Genomic DNA, 19,322 nt, shown 5'->3' on the forward strand with positions numbered 1-19,322 from the left:
AGTGTGGGATCTTCCCAGACCAGGGATTGAACCCATGTCTCTGGCACTGGCAGATGGATTCTTATCCACTGAGCCACCAGGGAAGCCCATCATCTCTATTTCCTTCAAGGCTATCCCATGTCGGTCCTTTCCCCTCATCTCTGGGGTCAAAAGTTGGATTGTTTAAGGAAGTAAAATGACAAGGTTTGAAATTGATTTCTTTGGCTTTTTGCCCCTCTGAGGATGTTGATTGTTTTTTTCCTAGAGATTGTATTCATGGAACACGTTTATTGCTTCACCCTAGTTATTTGTATTGTTCTTAATAATAGCCAATCAATTCAGCAACAGAAAATGTCACAAGGCCAGTTCTCTGCCCACTTTGTTTCTAAATCAGAGATCATCCCTGGAATCTTGTGTTGATAGGGAGGACACAGACAGACTTAAGGTAATATAGGTTTCTTTTGTTGCAGTAGAAGAAGGGATCATGGTCCTTGGCCATGCCACCATAGTGAGAATAATCTAAAAAAGTAGTCCCCAGAAAGAGTGCTCTTAGAAGGTTGAGCTTCTCACCCCTGTGGCAGTTACATGTCCTTCTCCTCAAGGATGGGAAAAGGGTTCAGGGAGACAGATGAATTTGAAAGAGGTTGAAGGCAAAGAAAAAGAATTCTGTCGCCCTTCTAGTCTCTTGCTTCTCAAATAGAAATCCTTACATGGCCTTTCAGTGAACTAAGATTTAGGACATCTAGAGGAGGCTGCAAGTTGTAGGTTGAAACTGGTTCAACAAGAGCAGGCACCAAGGAGGAAAGTAAAAACAGAGTAAGGAAAGTCTCTAGCATGGGTAGAGTCCAGATTCATCATGCCCTTCCTTGTAGAGTCTTTCTTTTTAGGGTATGCAATACACTGGGTTCCAGGTAGCAATTTCTTCTGAGCAAACAACATGAGTCAAAGCCCTCCCCCCACTCACCCTAATCCCAACCCACTTTGATCCAACTTTGGGATGATCAGTATGTTCCCTGGTGTCCAGACTCTGGAAGTATGGTAGGAAAGGGTAAATATTTTCTTTTCTGGAGAAGAAGGAAATATTTTGAATTGAAATCACAGGAACAAATTATATTGTCAACCAGGAGGACACCCTTTCTGTATTGCTTGCATATCGCCTACCAACTCGCTTTCTAATCACAGGTATGTCCACAAGAAGCCCAGAAATGGCTACAGCCTTGAAAATTATAAGCTCCCAGGAGCCCAGCATCAGCCCAGAGATCAGGTATACTCTGGAAAATTCTCAGAAGACTTCAACAGCAGCTGTCCCTATGGTGACCACTGTGGAACCAGGCACCCTTCAGTCCATGGCCACAGGGAGTGGCCGCATCAGCCTCCCGCACTCACCCTCAGGATTCATGACAGCAGCCAAGTCACCAGCAAGAGGAACAACTACAGAATGGGTCTCAGGCTCCCCATCTGAGGACTGGACCAACACTCACCTTGGGACTCCAGAAGGGACCAACAAGTCACCGGGCACAGTGTCCTCTATCCCCCTAGGCTCAGCTCCTAAAGTCACCATAGGGACTAGTCCACAAAGCAGCCCAACTCAGATTCCAAGGACAACTGGAATGAGGTCAGAGCAGACAGCTGGGAGGGACCTGACTCTTGGTGGATCTCCTGGGACCACAGACATATTGCCTAAAACCTCCATAGAACCAACCATATTAGCAACTCTGACCTCTGAAAGCCAAGCCATGACCAGCCTCACTAATGCCTCAGAAGGAAAAACAACCTCTTCACCACCTGTCACATTCCCCTCAATGGGGTCTAAGATGCTGGCGGCCATTACAAGTATAGTGACCAGTGATGTGGCCTCTAATCTTGGGCAACTATCACAGACCTCATCTCCTGCAGCAGTGAGCACCACGGAGGTAACCACAGTCCTCACTCCAAGTATCACCACCATGGAAACCAACTCAGTCTTGACTACCAAGCCCAAGCCAGAGGAGAGTGTGAGCACCATGGACAGCACCCTGGCCACAGAGACCAGCACATCTGCTCTTGAGCACCCACTCATGTGGCCATCCACAGCTTCACCAGCCCCAACGTTTGGTCCCTGGACCATTCCAAACATGACTTCAAGCTTGGAAGCCACAGGTTCTCCTACAGCAATTTCTGCAATGGGTACAACTTCATCCTTAGCATCAAGCACTGAGTCAGGCTCTGAGGCTACCCCCCATGACCTTGTGGCTGCCTTCAGGACCAGCCTAACCATTCCCTCCTCCTATTCAGCTGAAAAGACAGAGGCCAGCACAAGTGTAAGAACATCGAGTCCTTCAGAGGAGACTGCATCTGTGCCCATCTCAACTTCTGTTGTTGAGAGGATGAGCACCTCATTTGCTGGCACTTTAAGCACCAGTTGGACTCCCAGTAGAAGACAAACGGAAGCCATGCATGTCTCAGTGGCTTCCATGGACCATCCAGATACAAAGATTAGCCCCAAGGTCCTCCCATCCACTCCTCTGCCTGATTCTCTGTCCACTCATGACTGGGTCACCAGGAGTTCCATGTCATCAGCCATAACCACTACCTCAGCTCATCAAGGGGTCACAACTCCTTCCAAACGCCCTTTGGAGAACATGATCAGCACAACTACCTCTCAGCCAGAAACCTCCACGGGGGACATTACAAGTAGGATCACTCTTGCTACAATAGTAAGTAGCCCTAAAGTCACTTTATCGAGGAAGCCAGATCTTACTAGCAAGGAAGCAGAGAAGAGTTCTACCCAGCTTTCCACCACCGCTGCTACAGATCCAGGACATTTGTCTATACCAGAAGGGAACAGTACCTTCTCTCCTGTGCCCACAACCTCAGTTCTTACCTCTGACTTGGGAAAAACCACAGAAGTTTTGGGCACAAGCTTGGAACCTGTGACCAGTACATCTGAAAGTGTGAACAACATCTCACAGGAGATACTAACCTCTTCAGAAGCCACCAGCGATACAGAAACAACTCATTCTTCAAGAATCACAGCAGTAACTGATATGGGGATCACTAGTTCAGCCAACACAGAGCCACCTGAAGCCACATCTGCAGTGGTTATCTCTTCTACCATAAGAGATACCAATGTCTCCACATCAACTCCAGACTCTTCCAAAACTGCACAGATTGAGACAGAGCCAACATCCTCCTTGACTGCTGGACTGAGGGATACCAGCACCCATCAGGAGGAAAGCTTAAGTAGAGATCCTTCCAAAAACACAGCAGTAACCAATATGAGGACCACCAATGATGAACACAAATCACGTTCCTTTGTCTCAGCTGACTCAGAACCATCCAAAACTGTACTCCCAATGAATACAGCCATCACCATAGGGAAGACCACTGTTTCCATCCCAATGTCTAGCTTCTCTGAGACTCCAAGAACTGAAGCTGAGACAAGTTCCTCCTTGATATTTGAAATGAGGGAAACCAGCACCTCCAAGGAAACAAGCTCATTCACAGAGAAAACTACTATCCTCCCTGATATGAACACTAGTTCTGTTACTGAGGTGACAAAGATGGAAGACAGCACAGGTGCTGAAAAGATGTCTTGGACAAGCCCTGCCTCTGTGGAAGAAACCAGCTCTCCATCTTCCCCAGTGACTTTATCTGCCGTGACATCACCCTCCCCTGAGTCTCCCACATTACCAGGAAGGAGCCCCTCCTCCCCTCCCCCTGTGACTTCACGTTTCACCCATGGTGTGGCGAAGACCACAGACATATTGGGTACTGGCTTGGGACCTGTGACCAGTTCACCTTCAATTGAGATCAGCTCCACCACTGAGATACTGTCCACCTCTGGAGTCTCCACAACTACAGAAGTGATTCAGCCTTCCAAAAACACAGCTGAGACCCATGGAGCCAACACAAGTTCTGGACATGAAGCTCATTCCTCTACCCCAGCTGACTCACAGCCATCCGATGTCACATCTCCAGTTGTTACTCTTTCCACCTCTAGAGAGACCACTGTTTCCACATCGGTTACTCACTCAACTGAAACAACGATGATTGAGACAGACTCCACATCCTCTCTGAGCCCTGAACTTAGAGAGACAAGTGCCATCCCACAGAACAGTTCAACCACAGAGAAAATCATTCTTCTTTCCAAAGTGCCCACTGATACAACTACTGAGATCTCTAAGACACAACCCATTTCCTCCACCAGCACGTCCAGCCCTGGCCCCACTCAGTCCAACCTGTCACCAGACACTCCTAAAGGCATCCTCACCAGCCTCTCTACCTCCCCCGTGACCACAGAATCTGCAGAGATGATCATCACCACCCAGACAGGTCCCTCTGAGGCTACATCACAGGGCACACTTACCTTGAACACAGTGACCGAAGCCTCTGGGGCAGGGACTCACCCAGCTGTGACTCAGAGCTTTACACATTCAGAGATGAGCACTCTCATGAGCAGGGGTCCCCAGGATGTGTCTTGGACAAGCCCTGCCTCTGTGGAAGAAACCAGCTCTCCATATTCCCCAGTGACTTTATCTGCCGTGACATCACCCTCCCCTGAGTCTCCCACATTACCAGGGAGGAGCCCCTCCTCTCCTTCCCCTGTGACTTCACTTTTCACCCATGGTCTGGTGAAAGCCACAGATATATTGGGCACTGGCTTGGCATCTGTGACCAGTTCACCTTCGATTGAGATCAGTTCCACCACTGAGACACTGTCCACTTCTGGAATCTCCACAAGTACAGAGATGATTCAGCCTTCAGAAAACACAGCTGAGACCCATGGGGTCAACACAAGTTCTGGACCTGAAGCTCATTCCTCTACCCCAGCTGACTCAGAGCCATCCGATGTCACATCTCAAATTGTTACTCCTTCCAGCTCTAGAGAGAACCCTGTTTCCACACCAGTGCCTCGCTCTACTGAAACTACGATGATTGAGACAGACTCCACATCCTCTCTGAGCCCTGAACTTAGAGAGACCAGCACCATCCAGCAGAACATTTCGACCACAGAGAAAATCACTCTTCTTTCCAAAGTGCCCACTGATATGACTACTGAGCTCTCTAAGACACAACCCATCTCCTCCACCAGCATCTCCAGCCCTGGCACCATTCAATCCACAGTGTCCCCAGACACTCCTAAAGGCATCCTCACCAGCCTCTCCACATCCCCTATGACCACAGAATCTGCAGAAATGACCATCACCAGCCAGACAGGTCTCCCTGAGGCTACATCACAGGGCACACTTACCTTGAACACAGTGACCGAAGCCTCTGGGGCAGGGACTCACCCAGCTGTGACTCAGAGATTTACACATTCAGAGATGAATACTCTCATGAGCAGGGGTCCCCAGGATGTGTCTTGGACAAGCCCTGCCTCTGTGGAAGAAACCAGCTCTCCATCTTCCCCAGTGACTTTATCTGCCGTGACATCACCCTCCCCTGAGTCTCCCACATTACCAGGGAGGAGCTCCTCCTCTCCTCCCCCTGTGACTTCACTTCTTACCCATGGTCTGGTGAAGACCACAGACACATTGGGCACTGGCTTGGGACCTGTGACCAGTTCACCTTCCATTAACATCAGCTCCACCATTGAGATACTGTCCACTTCTGGAGTCTCCACAAGTACAGAGGCGATTCAGCCTTCCAAAAGCACAGCCAGGACCCATGGGGTCAACACAAGTTTTGGACCTGAAGTTCATTCCTCTACCCCAGCTGACTCAGAGCCATCCGATGTCACATCTCCATTCATTTCTGTTTCCACCTCTAGAGAGACTGCTGTTTCCACAGCAATGCCCCACTCTACTGAAACTACGACAATCGAGACAGACTCTACATCCTCTCTGAGCCCTGAACTTAGAGAAACCAGCACCATCCAGCAGAACAGTTCAACCACAGAGGAAATCACTCTTCTTTCCAAAGTTCCCACTGATACAACTACTGAGCTCTCTAAGACACAACCCGTCTCCTCCAGCAGCACGTTCATCCCTGGCCCCACTCCATCCACAGTGTCCCCAGACACCCCTGCAGGCATCATCACCAACCTCTCCGCATCCCCTATGACCACAGAATCTGCAGAAATGACCATCACCAGCCAGACAGGTCTCCCTGAGGCTACATCACAGGGCACACTTACCTTGGACACATCAACCAGCTCTCCATCTTCCTCAGTGCATTCATCTGCCATGATGTCACCCTCGCCTCAGTTCCCCATAGTACCAGGGAAGAGCCCCTCCTCTCCCACCCCTGCAACCTCACTTCTCACCAGTGGTCTCATGAATACCACAGAGAAATTGGATGCCATATTCAAACCAGTGACCACTTCACCTCCACCTTTGAGTAGTCCTAACATGGAGACACTTTCCACTTCTGAATTCTCCACAGATACAGTGAAAATTCTTCCTTCCATGCACACCACAATGACCACAGAGGGTTCCAACAGTTCTGGCCATGAACTTAGTTCCTCTGGCTCAAATTTCTCTGAGTCCTCGAGGATCACATATCCTGCTTCCTCCATGGATGGAATCACTCTTTCCACATCAAAGCCTTCCTCCTTTGAGACCACAACATTTGAGACCAAGATACTTTCCCATCTGACGCCTGGACTGAAGGAAACAAGCGTGACCCTGCATTTCAGCTCCAGCACACTCACGAACACACCTGCATCGGCTCTGTCCACTCATGATTTGAAGAGTCCCAAGATGGATGTTACCTCTTCTGTGACATCATCAGCCCCAGTTCAGTCTCTGTCTACACAGGATACTGACGTTCCAATGAAAACAGTCACACACTTTTATGCTTCTCCCTCTGTAATAGGATCTGCTGGCGTAACTCTCCCAGAATCCAGTCTTTCTATGCCTGTATCAACAAGTAACCATCACCTACACACAGATATGCGGTCTTCAGCTGAGACCATTCTTACTAACACACTGACATCTCCCACGTCAGAGGCCATGGCTTCCTTTGCCATATCTGGAGTTCCAGGTACCATCTCAGCTACCTCCTCAGATGGTCCATTTTCTAGGACAGAATCAGACCCCAAGGAGGATATCAGGTCTACCACTGCAAACGGTCTATCTTCTTCAGCTTCAACACCATTCCCCTCTTCAACCTTACATACCACTGATCATTCAATGAGCTCCCTTTCTCATTGGATTACTTCCTCCGCAGCCACCCCAAGCACAGTAGACACCAACCTTGACACAGAGAGCAGAAGGACGAGTGAATTACCCTTGGTTACAACCAGTACTCTGCAGACTTGGACCCAGCCATACAGGACATCTTTGCCACCCACTGTGGACACTAGAATGACAGGGAGTGTTGGTTTGGGAACAGTAACAAGTTCTTTTCGAGTTATTCCACACTCAACACAGTCAACAAGTAAGGACCCACAGCTCCTACACTCATTATTTGGGGCTTGGCTTCTTTCCTGAGAGGTAAAAAAGGAGTTGGGCTTCCCTGGTGGCTCAGATGGTAAGGAATCTGCCTGCAATGTGGGAGACCCAGGTACGACTCCTTGGTCAGGAAGATCCCCTGGAGAAGGAAATGGCATTAATTAGGAGTCTGATTGTTTGTTGATGTTTAGTTGCTAAATCATGTCTGACTTTTTTGTGACCCCATGGACTGTAGCCCACTAGGCTCCTCTGTCCATGGGATTTCCCAGGCAAGAATACTCAAGTGGGTTGCCATTTTCTTTTCCAAGGGATCTTCCCGACCCAGGGATTGAACCCATGCCTCCTGCATTGGCAGGCGGATTCTTTACCATTGAGCCACCAGGGAAGCCCTAGAAATTTCTGCACCAGAAATTCCTTTAGAAAAGCTATATGTTGATCTATTTTCATTTCCAGGCACTGAGATGGGGATTGGGGAAACAAAACTAAGTAAGCAAGCAGTTGAGTAAAGAGTACCATGATGGATGTTCTAACATTACTGCTAATTCTAATGACGGCAATAATAATAACAGCAACAAATGTTTATAGAGCACTTCTTCTGTGTCAAATGCTATTCTAGTAAGTTGTTTAATTCCCATTGGAACACCGTTTGAGAAGGAATTATTATAAACTCGGTTTACAAATGAGTTATAGAGATATAGAGAGAGGTTGAGTAATTTGTTCAAAATCATTAAAGCTGGTAAGTAGTAAGAATTCAGACTATATAAGCAAAAGCATGGCACTAGGAACCATGCTCTTAACCATTCAGTTAGGTGGGAATGGTCAGAGGTAGAAGAAGCAGGAGATTTCTAGAAGCCAGAAGGGAGAGTTTTAAGAAGTAATGTTTAGTTCTGTCAAATGCTGCAGAAGAGCAAAGTTGAAATAAAGTGAGTTCTTTGACAACATGTGGTCCTCAAAGATTCTAGGAGCATCGCTGAGTTTTAGAGGACTGAAATGACAGGTAAAATAATACATAAATAAAAGGAAAGATTCCCTCTTTAAACTGAGCCTGTTTCTATATTGACAACAGAATCAGCAAGGGAAAGAAAAAGGAGTGAATGAAAACTGAGGGGAAAAGTATCTGTGGATATGGGAGGACCTTAAGACCTAGGAGGAGAAATACCACATTCAAAAGAGCAGCAGATGAGGGAGGGAACTTAGGGGGATTTCATTCCATGGTTAAGTTGAGTTCAACCACAGATTTTGTTCTGGACACAAATCCAGTGAGGCCCTCCAACTACTCCAGCAATTGTTCACTAGGCAATATGTACAGGAGGGTGATTTATTTCTCAAACTAGCTTTAACAGTTCACAACCAAGTTAAACACATTGAATGTGATTGATGCATCCTTAAAACATTACCTGGTAGTTGAGTGATGGGTGTTCAGAAAGCAAGTGATGAATAGAATGGTAAAAAGGTAGAACTATGGTTGGGTGGGAGGAAGGAAGAAAGGGAGAATGAAGAGAGAGACAACTGAAGAAAAGATGGGTGTATAGAAGGAAGGATGAATAGTGGGAAGGATGAAAATAAGGAAGATGGATGGAAGGAAGGATCAAAGGAAATAAAGATTGAAGAAATAGGGATGAAAAGTTGCAAAGAAAGAAAAGAGAAATATGAAAAGAAAGATGCATGGTAGGAGGAAAGGATAAAAGGATGAATGGATGAAAGAATAAATGGGTAGATATAGGGGTAAATGGATGGATGAATCTCTGGGTGAATGGATGGATCTATGAATGGGTGTGGCCACTCAAGACATATAGCCCTGGTTCCAGTCCATACAGATGGTTGAGAAGAATTGAGTTGTGTAGTCAAATTAAGTGGATCCATTTAGATCATGTTCTCCTTCTGGAAGAGATGAGTTACCTTAGGTTTCTCCCCTACCTTCTCCTACAGGGACTGATGACATTGTGAAGCATATCACAAAGATACCCAATAAAGCAGCCCATGGAGGCACCACCATCCATATTCCCCAGGCATCTGCATCTGCTAGTCTAACAGGTAGGTTCAACATTTTATTTCCCAATAATCTGACTTATGCTTTTATTTCTTGCTTGAGAAGGATGAAATGTTTCTTTTTTAAAAAATTAAAATTTTTTCTTTCTTTCTTTAATTCATTTATTTTTGGCTGTGTTGGGTCTTTGTTACTGCGCACGCTTTTCTCTAGTTGCAGAGAGCAGGGGATACTCTCTAGTTGTGGTTCTCAGGCTTCTCATCGCAGTGGCTTCTCATAATGGAGTACTGGCTTTAGGGCATGCAGGCTTCAGTAGTTGGGGCATAGAGGCTCAGTAGTTGTGGTTCCCGGGCTCTAGAGCACAGGCTCAGTGTTGTGGCACAAAGGCTTCGTTGCTCCACAGCATGTGGGATCTTCCCAGATCAGGGATGGAACTTGTGTCTCCTGCACTGACAGGTGGACTCTTCACCACTGGGCCACCAGGGAAGCCCTGTTTCTTTGGACAAAGAATTATATGGAGTTGTAATAGGCTTCCCTGTCCCAGCTGGATCTTTGTCAAGTAGTTACCAGGTAGGTGTTACTTTTCCTTCCCTCCTAACATGGCTGAGTGAGTTTAGTTCAAGGTTGAATTTGTCAGCTTCACATATTCACTTAATTCTAAAAATGCTTATTATTAATTTACTGTGTGTTAGAGACTGTGACATAAACTAAGGATACATAGATGAAAACACTTTGCCATTGCATCTGTGGAGCTCTCTCAGTCCAGGAGAGGAGACAGCAAAGGAACAAAATAATGATGATGTAACTTTTTACAACTTTTATTGGAGAATAGTTGGTTTACAATGTTGTGTTAGCTTCATACAGCAAAGTGAATGTTTCATGTATCATATACATATATCCACTCTTTAAAAAACTATTTATTTATCTGTGTTGGGTCTTAGTTGCAGCATGCTAACTCTTAGTTGTGGCATGTGGGATCTAGTTCCTGACTAGGGATCAAACCCAGGTCCTCTGCATTGGGAGCATGGAATCTTACCATTGGACCACCAGGGAAGTCCCTATCCACTCTTTTTCAGATTCTTTTTCCATAAGGCAATTATATAGTACTGACTAGAGTGCCCTCTGCTATACAATAAGTCCTCATTAGGAGTATTTTGGCTGTGCAATGTAGCATGTGGGATCTTAGTTCCCAACCAATGATCAAACCTGCATCCCCAGCATTGGAAGTGCAGCATCTTAACCACAGCTACAGGGCCCAGTCAAAAAAAGAAAAAAACAGTGATCTAATTTTCATACCTTTCCTCTCTTCCTTTTTCTACTTTCACTCATTTTAAATTAGAGATTATTCCAATATGGTCCTGAGTTATTTATACTCTCTGGAATTTGGGCAACATAGCTGCCACCTCTGTCTATATTTAATAAAAAGAGCAATTTGATTTATTTGGCTTACAGAGAGCTCTTTCATTTTATGTGCATGGTTCTTTGTTAAGGAGAGTTTTGCTTCATTATGTTTTTAAATTTTGTTTCTGTTATTTTTCTGATTCCTACCTGAGTGGGGAAAAAAAAAAACTTTTGTTGGTTTCCATTTTCAATTTTTCATTGTTCTCTTTTTTATTTTCATACCCTTAATATTTATAATTAACTCAGAAACTGATTTTTAAAAATTCTGTTCCTATTTTAAATAAATACTTTCAAACAAACCCACAACAACAAAAAAAGAATTCATGGAGGAGGTGCAGCCCAAGGTGAGTCAGGCAAGGAACATGCATGCTAAGTCGACTCAGTCATGACCAACTCTGTGACCCCATGGACTGAAGCCCACCAGGGTCATCTGTCCAAGGGATTCTCCAGGCAAGAATACTGGAGTGGGTTGCCATGCTGTCCTCCAGGGGATCTTCTGGACCCAGGAATCAAACCTGCATCTCTTACATCTCCTGCATTGGCAGCCAGGTTCTTTACCACTAGCACCACCTGGGAAACCCCAGGTAAGGTGAGGGCATTTTCCCATTCCAGAAGGATCTCAGCACATACCAGGCAGAGACATTTCTCTCCCTTTCCTGACATGGAGACCAAATAAGCAATTGCCAACCCAGTAAAGAGTAATCATGTTGTCCCAATTTTGTGTCCATCCTACACTTCACAGGATTATCAACAAGAGGGACAGAGAGGACAGAGACCACTGCCACAGCTCTGAAGACCACAGTGACTACCAGAGTGTCTACTCCCACTTCAGGAATGCTGCCTCTCCTCAGGACATCAGATAAGAAGGCCAGCACAAGCACAATAGGAACGATCATCACAACCCCAGATAGTCCAAAGATGACAGCCTCTTTGACCACCAGATCCGGAGATGAGACCAGCACCGCAGTTCCTATGACAACCCCATCTATTTTCAGTAGAGTACCAGAGACTACACCCTCACTGGTCCCTAGTTCTGGGGTAGAGACCAGCACTGTAGTTCCCATGACAACCTCATCTATTTTCAGTGGAGGACCAGAGACTACACCCTCACTGGTCCCTAGTTCTGGGGCAGAGACCAGCACTGTAGTTCACATGACAACTTCATCTATTTTCAGTAGAGGACCAGAGACTGCAACCTCACTGGTCCCTAGTTCTGGGGCAGAGACCAGCACTGTAGTTCCCATGACAACCTCATCTATTTTCAGTGGAGGACCAGAGACTGCAACCTCACTGGTCCATAGTTCTGGGGCAGAGACCAGCACTGTAGTTCCCATGACAACCTCATCTATTTTCAGTGGAGGACCAGAGACTACACCCTCACTGGTCCCTAGTTCTGGGGCAGAGACCAGCACTGTAGTTCCCATGACAACCTCATCTATTTTCAGTGGAGGACCAGAGACTGCAACCTCACTGGTCCATAGTTCTGGGGCAGAGACCAGCACTGTAGTTCCCATGACAACTTCATCTATTTTCAGTAGAGGACCAGAGACTGCAACCTCACTGGTCCCTAGTTCTGGGGCAGAGACCAGCACTGTGGTTCCCATGACAACCTCATCTATTTTCAGTAGAGGACCAGAGACTACACCCTCACTGGTCCCTAGTTCTGGGGCACAGACCAGCACTGTAGTTCCCATGACAACTTCATCTATTTTCAGTAGAGGACCAGAGACTGCAACCTCACTGGTCCCTAGTTCTGGGGCAGAGACCAGCACTGTGGTTCCCATGACAACCTCATCTATTTTCAGTAGAGGACCAGAGACTGCAACCTCACTGGTCCCTAGTTCTGGGGCAGAAACCAGTGCAGCTGTTCCAACTCTGACTGTTTCCTCAGATGAACCAGAGACCACAACCTCATGGGTCACCCATCCTGCAGAGACCAGTCCAGCTGTTTCCAGGGCAATCTTGAATGTTTCTCCTAGTGAATCAGACAGCACACCCCCAACAACTACAAGTTCTGGGAAAGAAGTCAGTACAGCTGTTCCAACTCCAACTATCTCCCCTGAAGTACTGGGGATGGTGACCTCACTGGTTTCTAGTCCTGGGACAGAGACCAGCTCAGCTGATCAAACTCTGGCTGTTTCCCCTGGTAAGCCAGAAACAACAGTCTCCTTGATTACCCATCCTGGGACACAGACCAATTTAAGTGTTCCAACCCCAACTGTCTCCCCTGATGTATCAAGGGTGGAAATCTCACCAACCACCAGTTCTGGGGCAGAGACCAGCACAACTTTTTCAACTACAACTGTTTTCCCACATGAACAAGAGACAACAGCCTCATTGGTCACCAATCATGGGACAGAAGCCATTTCCATTTTTTCAACTTTGACTGTCTCCCCTGATGAACAAGATACAACAGCCTCATGGCTCCATTCCACAGAGGCCAGCACACCTGATTCCAAAACAACTCTGAATTTTTCCCCTAGAGAATTAGACACCACATCTTCAGCACCCACCAGTCCAGGGGCAGAAGCCAGTTCAGCCACTCCAGTGATGACTATCTCACCTAGCAAACCAACTTCAACTGGGTTCCTGCATGAATTAGAGTCAACAGTGTCCTTGGTCACCCAGCCTCCAGAGTCTGACCCAACTGTTCCTAAGACAATGCCTATTTCCCATAATGAATCAGATACCATGCTCTCAGTGGTCACCAGTCTTGGAGCAAAAGTCAGTTCTGTCCCAACTACAACTGTCTCACCTGGCGTATCAGGAATGATGACCTCACCGGTTACCAGTTCCACAGCAGAGACTAGTTCAACTTCTCCAACTCTGACTGGTTCCCTACATGAACCAAAGACCACAGCCTCATGGGTCACTCATTCTGAGACAAAAGTCAGTTCAACTGTTCCAACTATGACTGTTTTCTCTGAGAAGTCAGATACAACAGTCTCTTTGGTTACCCACCCTGAAGAGACCAGCTCAACTGTTCCCAGGAAAACCTCCAGTGTTTCCCATAGTAAATCAAACACCACATTCTTAGTGGCTACAAGTCCTGGGGAAGAATTCAGTTCAGCTGTCCCAGCTACAACTGTCTCACCTGCTGTATCAGGGATAGTGACCTCACAGGTTACCAGTTCTGTGGCACAGACCAGTACAACTTTTCCAACTGTGACTGATTCCATGTACAAATCAGAGACAACAGCACCAGGGGTCACCCATACTGAGAAAGATGCAAGTTCAGCAATTCCAACTATGACTATTCTCCCAGGGAAGCCAGATACAACAGTCTCACTGGTTACCCATCTTGAAGAGACCAGCCGAAGTATTCCCAGGACAACCCCCAATGTTTCCCAGAGTGAATTTGATACCACACCTTCAATAGCCACTAGTCCTGGGGCAGAAGGCAGTTCAGCTGTCCCAGCGATGACTATCTCACTTCGTGTACCAGAGATGATGACCTCACTGATTACCAGTTCTGTTGCAGAGGCTAGTACAACTATTCCAACTCTGACTGATTCCACACACAAACCAGAGACAACAGCCTCAGGGATCATCCACTCTGGGACTGAAACAAGTCCAGCTGTTCCAACTATGACTGTTTCACCTGGGAAGCCAAATACAACAGTCTCAGTGGCCACCCATCCTGAAGAGACAAGTCCAACTTTACCCAGGACAACCCCCAATGTTTCCCATACTGAAACAGACACCACATTCTCAACAGCCACCAGTCCTTGGACAGAATCTAGTTCAGCAGTCCCAGCTACAACTGTCTCACCTAGTGTATCCAAGTTGGTGACCTCTCTGGTTACTAGTTCTGGGGAAGAAATTAGTACCACTCTTCCAACACTGACTGCTTCTCCAGGTCAAATGGAAACCACAGCCTCATGGGTGACTCATTCTGAGCCAAAAGCCAGTCCAGCTATTCCAACTCCAACTGTTTCCACTAGTGTATCACATATAGTGAACCCACAAGCCACCAGTTCTGAGACAAAAACTAGTATGGTTATTCCAGCTCTGACACTTTCTCCCTTTGAGCCAAAGACCACAGCCTCATTGGTCACTCATCCTGAGATGCAGGCCAGTTCAGCTACTTCAGTTGTCTTCTCTACTATGCCAAGGTTGGTGACCTCACTTTTCACAAGTTCTGGGACAGAGACAAGTACAGCTTTTACAATTCCAACTGATTCTTCACATAAACCAGAGACAGCAGCCTCATGGGTCATGCATTCTATGGAGACCAATACTCCTATTTCTAGAACAACTCCAAGTTTTCCTCATAGTAAATCAGACATCACACCCTCAATGGCTACAAGTTCTGAGGCAGAAGCCAGTTCAGCCATTCCAACTACAACTATCTCCCCTAGTGTACCAGATGTTATGATTTCTCTGATCACTAGTTCTAGAGCAGAGATCAGTACAACTTTTAGAACTATGACTGATTCTACACACAAACCAGAGGCAACAGCCTTAGCAGTCACCCACTCTGGGACAAAAACAAATTCAGCTATTCTAACTATGACTGTTTCCCCTGAGAAGCCAGAAACAACAGTCTCACTGGTCACCCATTCCAAAGATACCAGCCACACTGTTCCAAGGACAACCTCCAATGTTTCCCAGGGTTTATCGGACACCACACCCTCAATGACTACCAGTCCTGCAGCAGAAGTCAGTTCAGCTGTCCCAGCTATGACTGTCTCACCCAGTATACCAGGAATGGTGACCTCACTGGTTACCATTTCTGAGGCAGAGACCAGTACCACTTTTCCAACTCTGACTGATTCCTTATATGAATCAAAGACCACAACCTCATGGATCACCCATTCTGAGACAAAAGCCAGTTCAGCTGTTCCAACTTTTCCAACTCTGACTGATTCTACTCACAAACCAGAGACAACAGCCTCAGAGGTCACCCATTCTGGGAAAGAAACAAGCTCAGCTATTTCAACTATGACTGTTTCCGCTGGGAAGCCAGACACAACAGTCTCACTGGTTATTCATCCTGAAGAGACCAGTTCAACTGTCCCCAGGACAACCTCCAAAGTTTCCCAGAGTGAATCAGACACCACAACTTCAACAGCCACCAGTCCTGGGGCAGAAACAAGTTCAGCTCTCCCAGCTACAACTGTCTCGCCTGGTGTATCAGGGCTGGTGACTTCTCTGGTTACCAATTCCATAACACAGATCAGTACAACTTCTTCAACTCAGACTAATTCCACACTGAAACCAGAGACTACAGCCTCAGGGGTCACCCAGACTGAAACAAGTTCAGCTGTTCCAATTCTGATTGTTTCTCCTGGAAAGCCAGATACAACAGTCTCACTTGTCACCCATCCTGAAGAGACCAGTCCAACTGTCCCCAGGACAACCTCCAAAGTTTCCCAGAGTGAATCAGACACCACAACTTCAACAGCCACCAGTCCTGGGACAGAAACAAGTTCAGCTCTCCCAGCTACAACTGTCTCGCCTGGTGTATCAGGGCTGGTGACTTCTCTGGTTACCAATTCCATAACACAGATCAGTACAACTTCTGCAACTCAGACTAATTCCACACTGAAACCAGAGACTACAGCCTCAGGGCTCACCCAGATTGAAACAAGTTCAGCTGTTCCAATTCTGATTGCTTCTCCTGGAAGGCCAGATACAACAGTCTCACTTGTCACCCATCCTGAAGAGACTAGCCCAACTGTTCCCAAGACAACCCTCAGTGTTTCCCATAGTGAATCAAACACAACACCCTCAACAAACACTAGTCCTGAGGCAGAAACCAGTTCAGCTGTTCCAACTATGGCTGTTTCCCATGGGAAGCCAGATACAACAGTCTCACTGGTTATTCATCATGAAGAGACCAGTCCAACTGTTCCCAGGACAACCTCCAAAGTTTCCCAGAGTGAATCAGACACCACAACTTCAACAGCCACCAGTCCTGGGACAGAAACAAGTTCAGCTCTCCCAGCTACAACTGTCTCACCTGGTGTATCAGGGCTGGTGACTTCTCTGGTTACCAATTCCATGTCACAGATCAGTACAACTTTTCCAACTCAGACTAATTCCACACTGAAACCAGAGACTACAGCCTCAGGGGTCACCCAGACTGAAACAAGTTCAGCTGTTCCAATTCTGATTGCTTCTCCTGGAAGGCCAGATACAACAGTCTCACTTGTCACCCATCCTGAAGAGACCAGTTCAACTGTCCCCAGGACAACCTCCAAAGTTTCCCAGAGTGAATCAGACACCACAACTTCAACAGCCACCAGTCCTGGGACAGAAACAAGTTCAGCTCTCCCAGCTACAACTGTCTCGCCTGGTGTATCAGGGCTGGTGACTTCTCTGGTTACCAATTCCATAACACAGATCAGTACAACTTCTCCAACTCAGACTAATTCCACACTGAAACCAGAGACTACAGCCTCAGGGGTCACCCAGACTGAAACAAGTTCAGCTGTTCCAATTCTGATTGCTTCTCCTGGAAAGCCAGATACAACAGTCTCACTTGTCACCCATCCTGAAGAGACTAGTTCAACTGTTCCCAGGACAACCTCCAAAGTTTCCCAGAGTGAATCTGACACCGCACCCTCAACGGCCACCAGACCTGGGACAGAAACCAGTTCAGCTGTCCCAGCTACAACTGTCTCCCCTAGTTTACCATATACAGTGAACTCTGAGACAGACACCACCATGGCTATTCTACCTCTGACTCTTTCTCCTGGTGAACCAGCAACCACAGCCTTATTAGTCACCTCTTCCAGTGCAGAGACAAGCACAAATTCTCCTGCTTCAACTGTTTTTCCTCATTTACCAGAAACCACAGCCTCACCATCCATCTGGCCTGAGTTGGAGACCAGTACAGCTCTTCCATCTCAGACTGTTTCCCTCAGTCCACCAGAAACATTCTCTCTCTTCACCATACCTGTGACCATGACAGCCAGAGTTGATCTAAATCCAACTGTTTCACTTGGTGTTCCTGCAGAAACAGCCTCAGTCTCCACTGAGGAGACAGAACTCAGCACAGCTATTGGAATGTCAGCTGTTTCCCATGGTTTACCAGAGACCACAGGTTTACTGGCCACCAGTCCTGAAGCCAAGGCCAGTACAAGCCTCCCTGCTCTGACTCTTTCCCCTGGTGGTCTTGGGCCTTCCAGGACCCCTGCAACAACCGTTGAGCTTTATACTATAACTTCTGGGAACACAGAAACCTCACCACCTGCAACCTCAGTTGAGCTCTCAGAATTTCCCAAAAATGTGACAGGGGACACTGTGACCTTGAGACCATCAGAGACCACAATGCAACCTAAAACCAGTCATGTGGAAGGATTAAGTACAACCACTATCCTGAAAACCGCCACTGTTGAGACCACTCATTTAGCTGCCACAGGTTCAGGCCCCACTGTGGCCGAGACCACAACCACCTTCAACACACTGGCTGGAAGTCCTTTTGCCCATGTGACCACACCTGGAACATCCACCTTGGCCTCTGTGATTGTGACTTCAGGAACAAGTAAGAATAATGTTTTTATTGTGATAAAATATATATATATATAAAATAATTGGAGTATTATTGCCCACTCCAGTATTCTTGCCTGGAAAATCCCATAGGCAGAGGAGCCTGGCAGACTATAGTCCATAGAGTTACAAAGAGTTGGACACGACTAAGCAACTGGGCATATATGAAATAGTATATACATTTACCAATCATATGTAAATGGGTAGTTCAGCAGCATGATTTACTGTTGTGCAAACATCTCCACTACCTGTTTCCAAAATTTTTTATCACCCTGAACAGGGTCTGTGAACTCATTAGGCAAAAATTCCCCCTTTCCCACTCCTTCCAGCCCATGGTAACATCTAATCTATTCATGGTCTATATGAATTTGCCTATTATAGGTATTTCATATAAGAGGGATCATACAATGTATGTTTCCTTTTGTGTCTGGCTTATTTTGTTTAGCATGGTATCTTCAAGGAGGTTCATCCATGTTGTAGTGTTTATCAGAACTTCATACCTGTTGATTGTTGCTATTTAGTCACTAAGTCGTGTCAGATTCTTTTGAGACCCCATGGACTGTAGCACTCCAGGCTCCTCTGTCCATGGGATTTTCCAGGCAAGAATACTGGAGTGGGTTGCCATTTCCTTCTCCAGGGATCTTCTTGACCCAAGGATTGAACTCGCATCTTCTGCAGTGGCAGGCAGATTCTTTACCACTGAGCCACCAGATGAATAATATTCCATTTGTATAGATGGACCACATTTTGTCCGGTCACCTGGTGGACACTCAAGCTGTGTCCATCTTCTGGCTATGATGAATAATGCTGCTATGAACTTGGGTGTGCACTGATCTCTCTGAGTCCCTCTCCCCATTCCCTTTGGGTATATACCTAGAATAGAAATTGTTAAGTCATTTGGTGAATTACTTGTTAGGGCTGCCTTCACAAAGTGCAACAAACTAAGTGGCTTAAGCAACAGAAATTTATTGTCTCACAGTTCTGGAGGCTGGAGGGGGACCCTGGGAGAATGCACAGAACATGAACTGTGGAATTAACCTATCTTGGGTGGGGAGGGAGCTAGGATATTTATCCACCAACTC

At 46.6% G+C, this 19,322-nt stretch overlaps 1 protein-coding gene across 7 annotated transcripts in view; it reads left to right on the forward strand.

Annotated features, from left to right (window-relative positions):
- Positions 1–19,322, forward strand: part of LOC102408909 (mucin-16) — a 115,546-nt gene that overhangs the window by 27,171 nt on the left and 69,053 nt on the right. For 6 of the 7 annotated variants that reach the window (XM_044948171.1, XM_044948170.2, XM_025293602.3 and 3 more), the window contains exons 5-7: positions 1,162–7,341; positions 9,285–9,389; positions 11,486–18,235. In XM_044948171.1, the coding sequence (XP_044804106.1) occupies positions 1,162–7,341; positions 9,285–9,389; positions 11,486–18,235 (13,035 nt within the window). The remainder of the gene's footprint in view (positions 1–1,161; positions 7,342–9,284; positions 9,390–11,485; positions 18,236–19,322) is intronic. The other variant, XM_044948172.2, reaches the window with a different exon arrangement.

Source organism: Bubalus bubalis, chromosome 9 (assembly GCF_019923935.1).
Source record: "Bubalus bubalis isolate 160015118507 breed Murrah chromosome 9, NDDB_SH_1, whole genome shotgun sequence".
NCBI classification, from domain to species: Eukaryota; Metazoa; Chordata; class Mammalia; order Artiodactyla; family Bovidae; genus Bubalus; species Bubalus bubalis.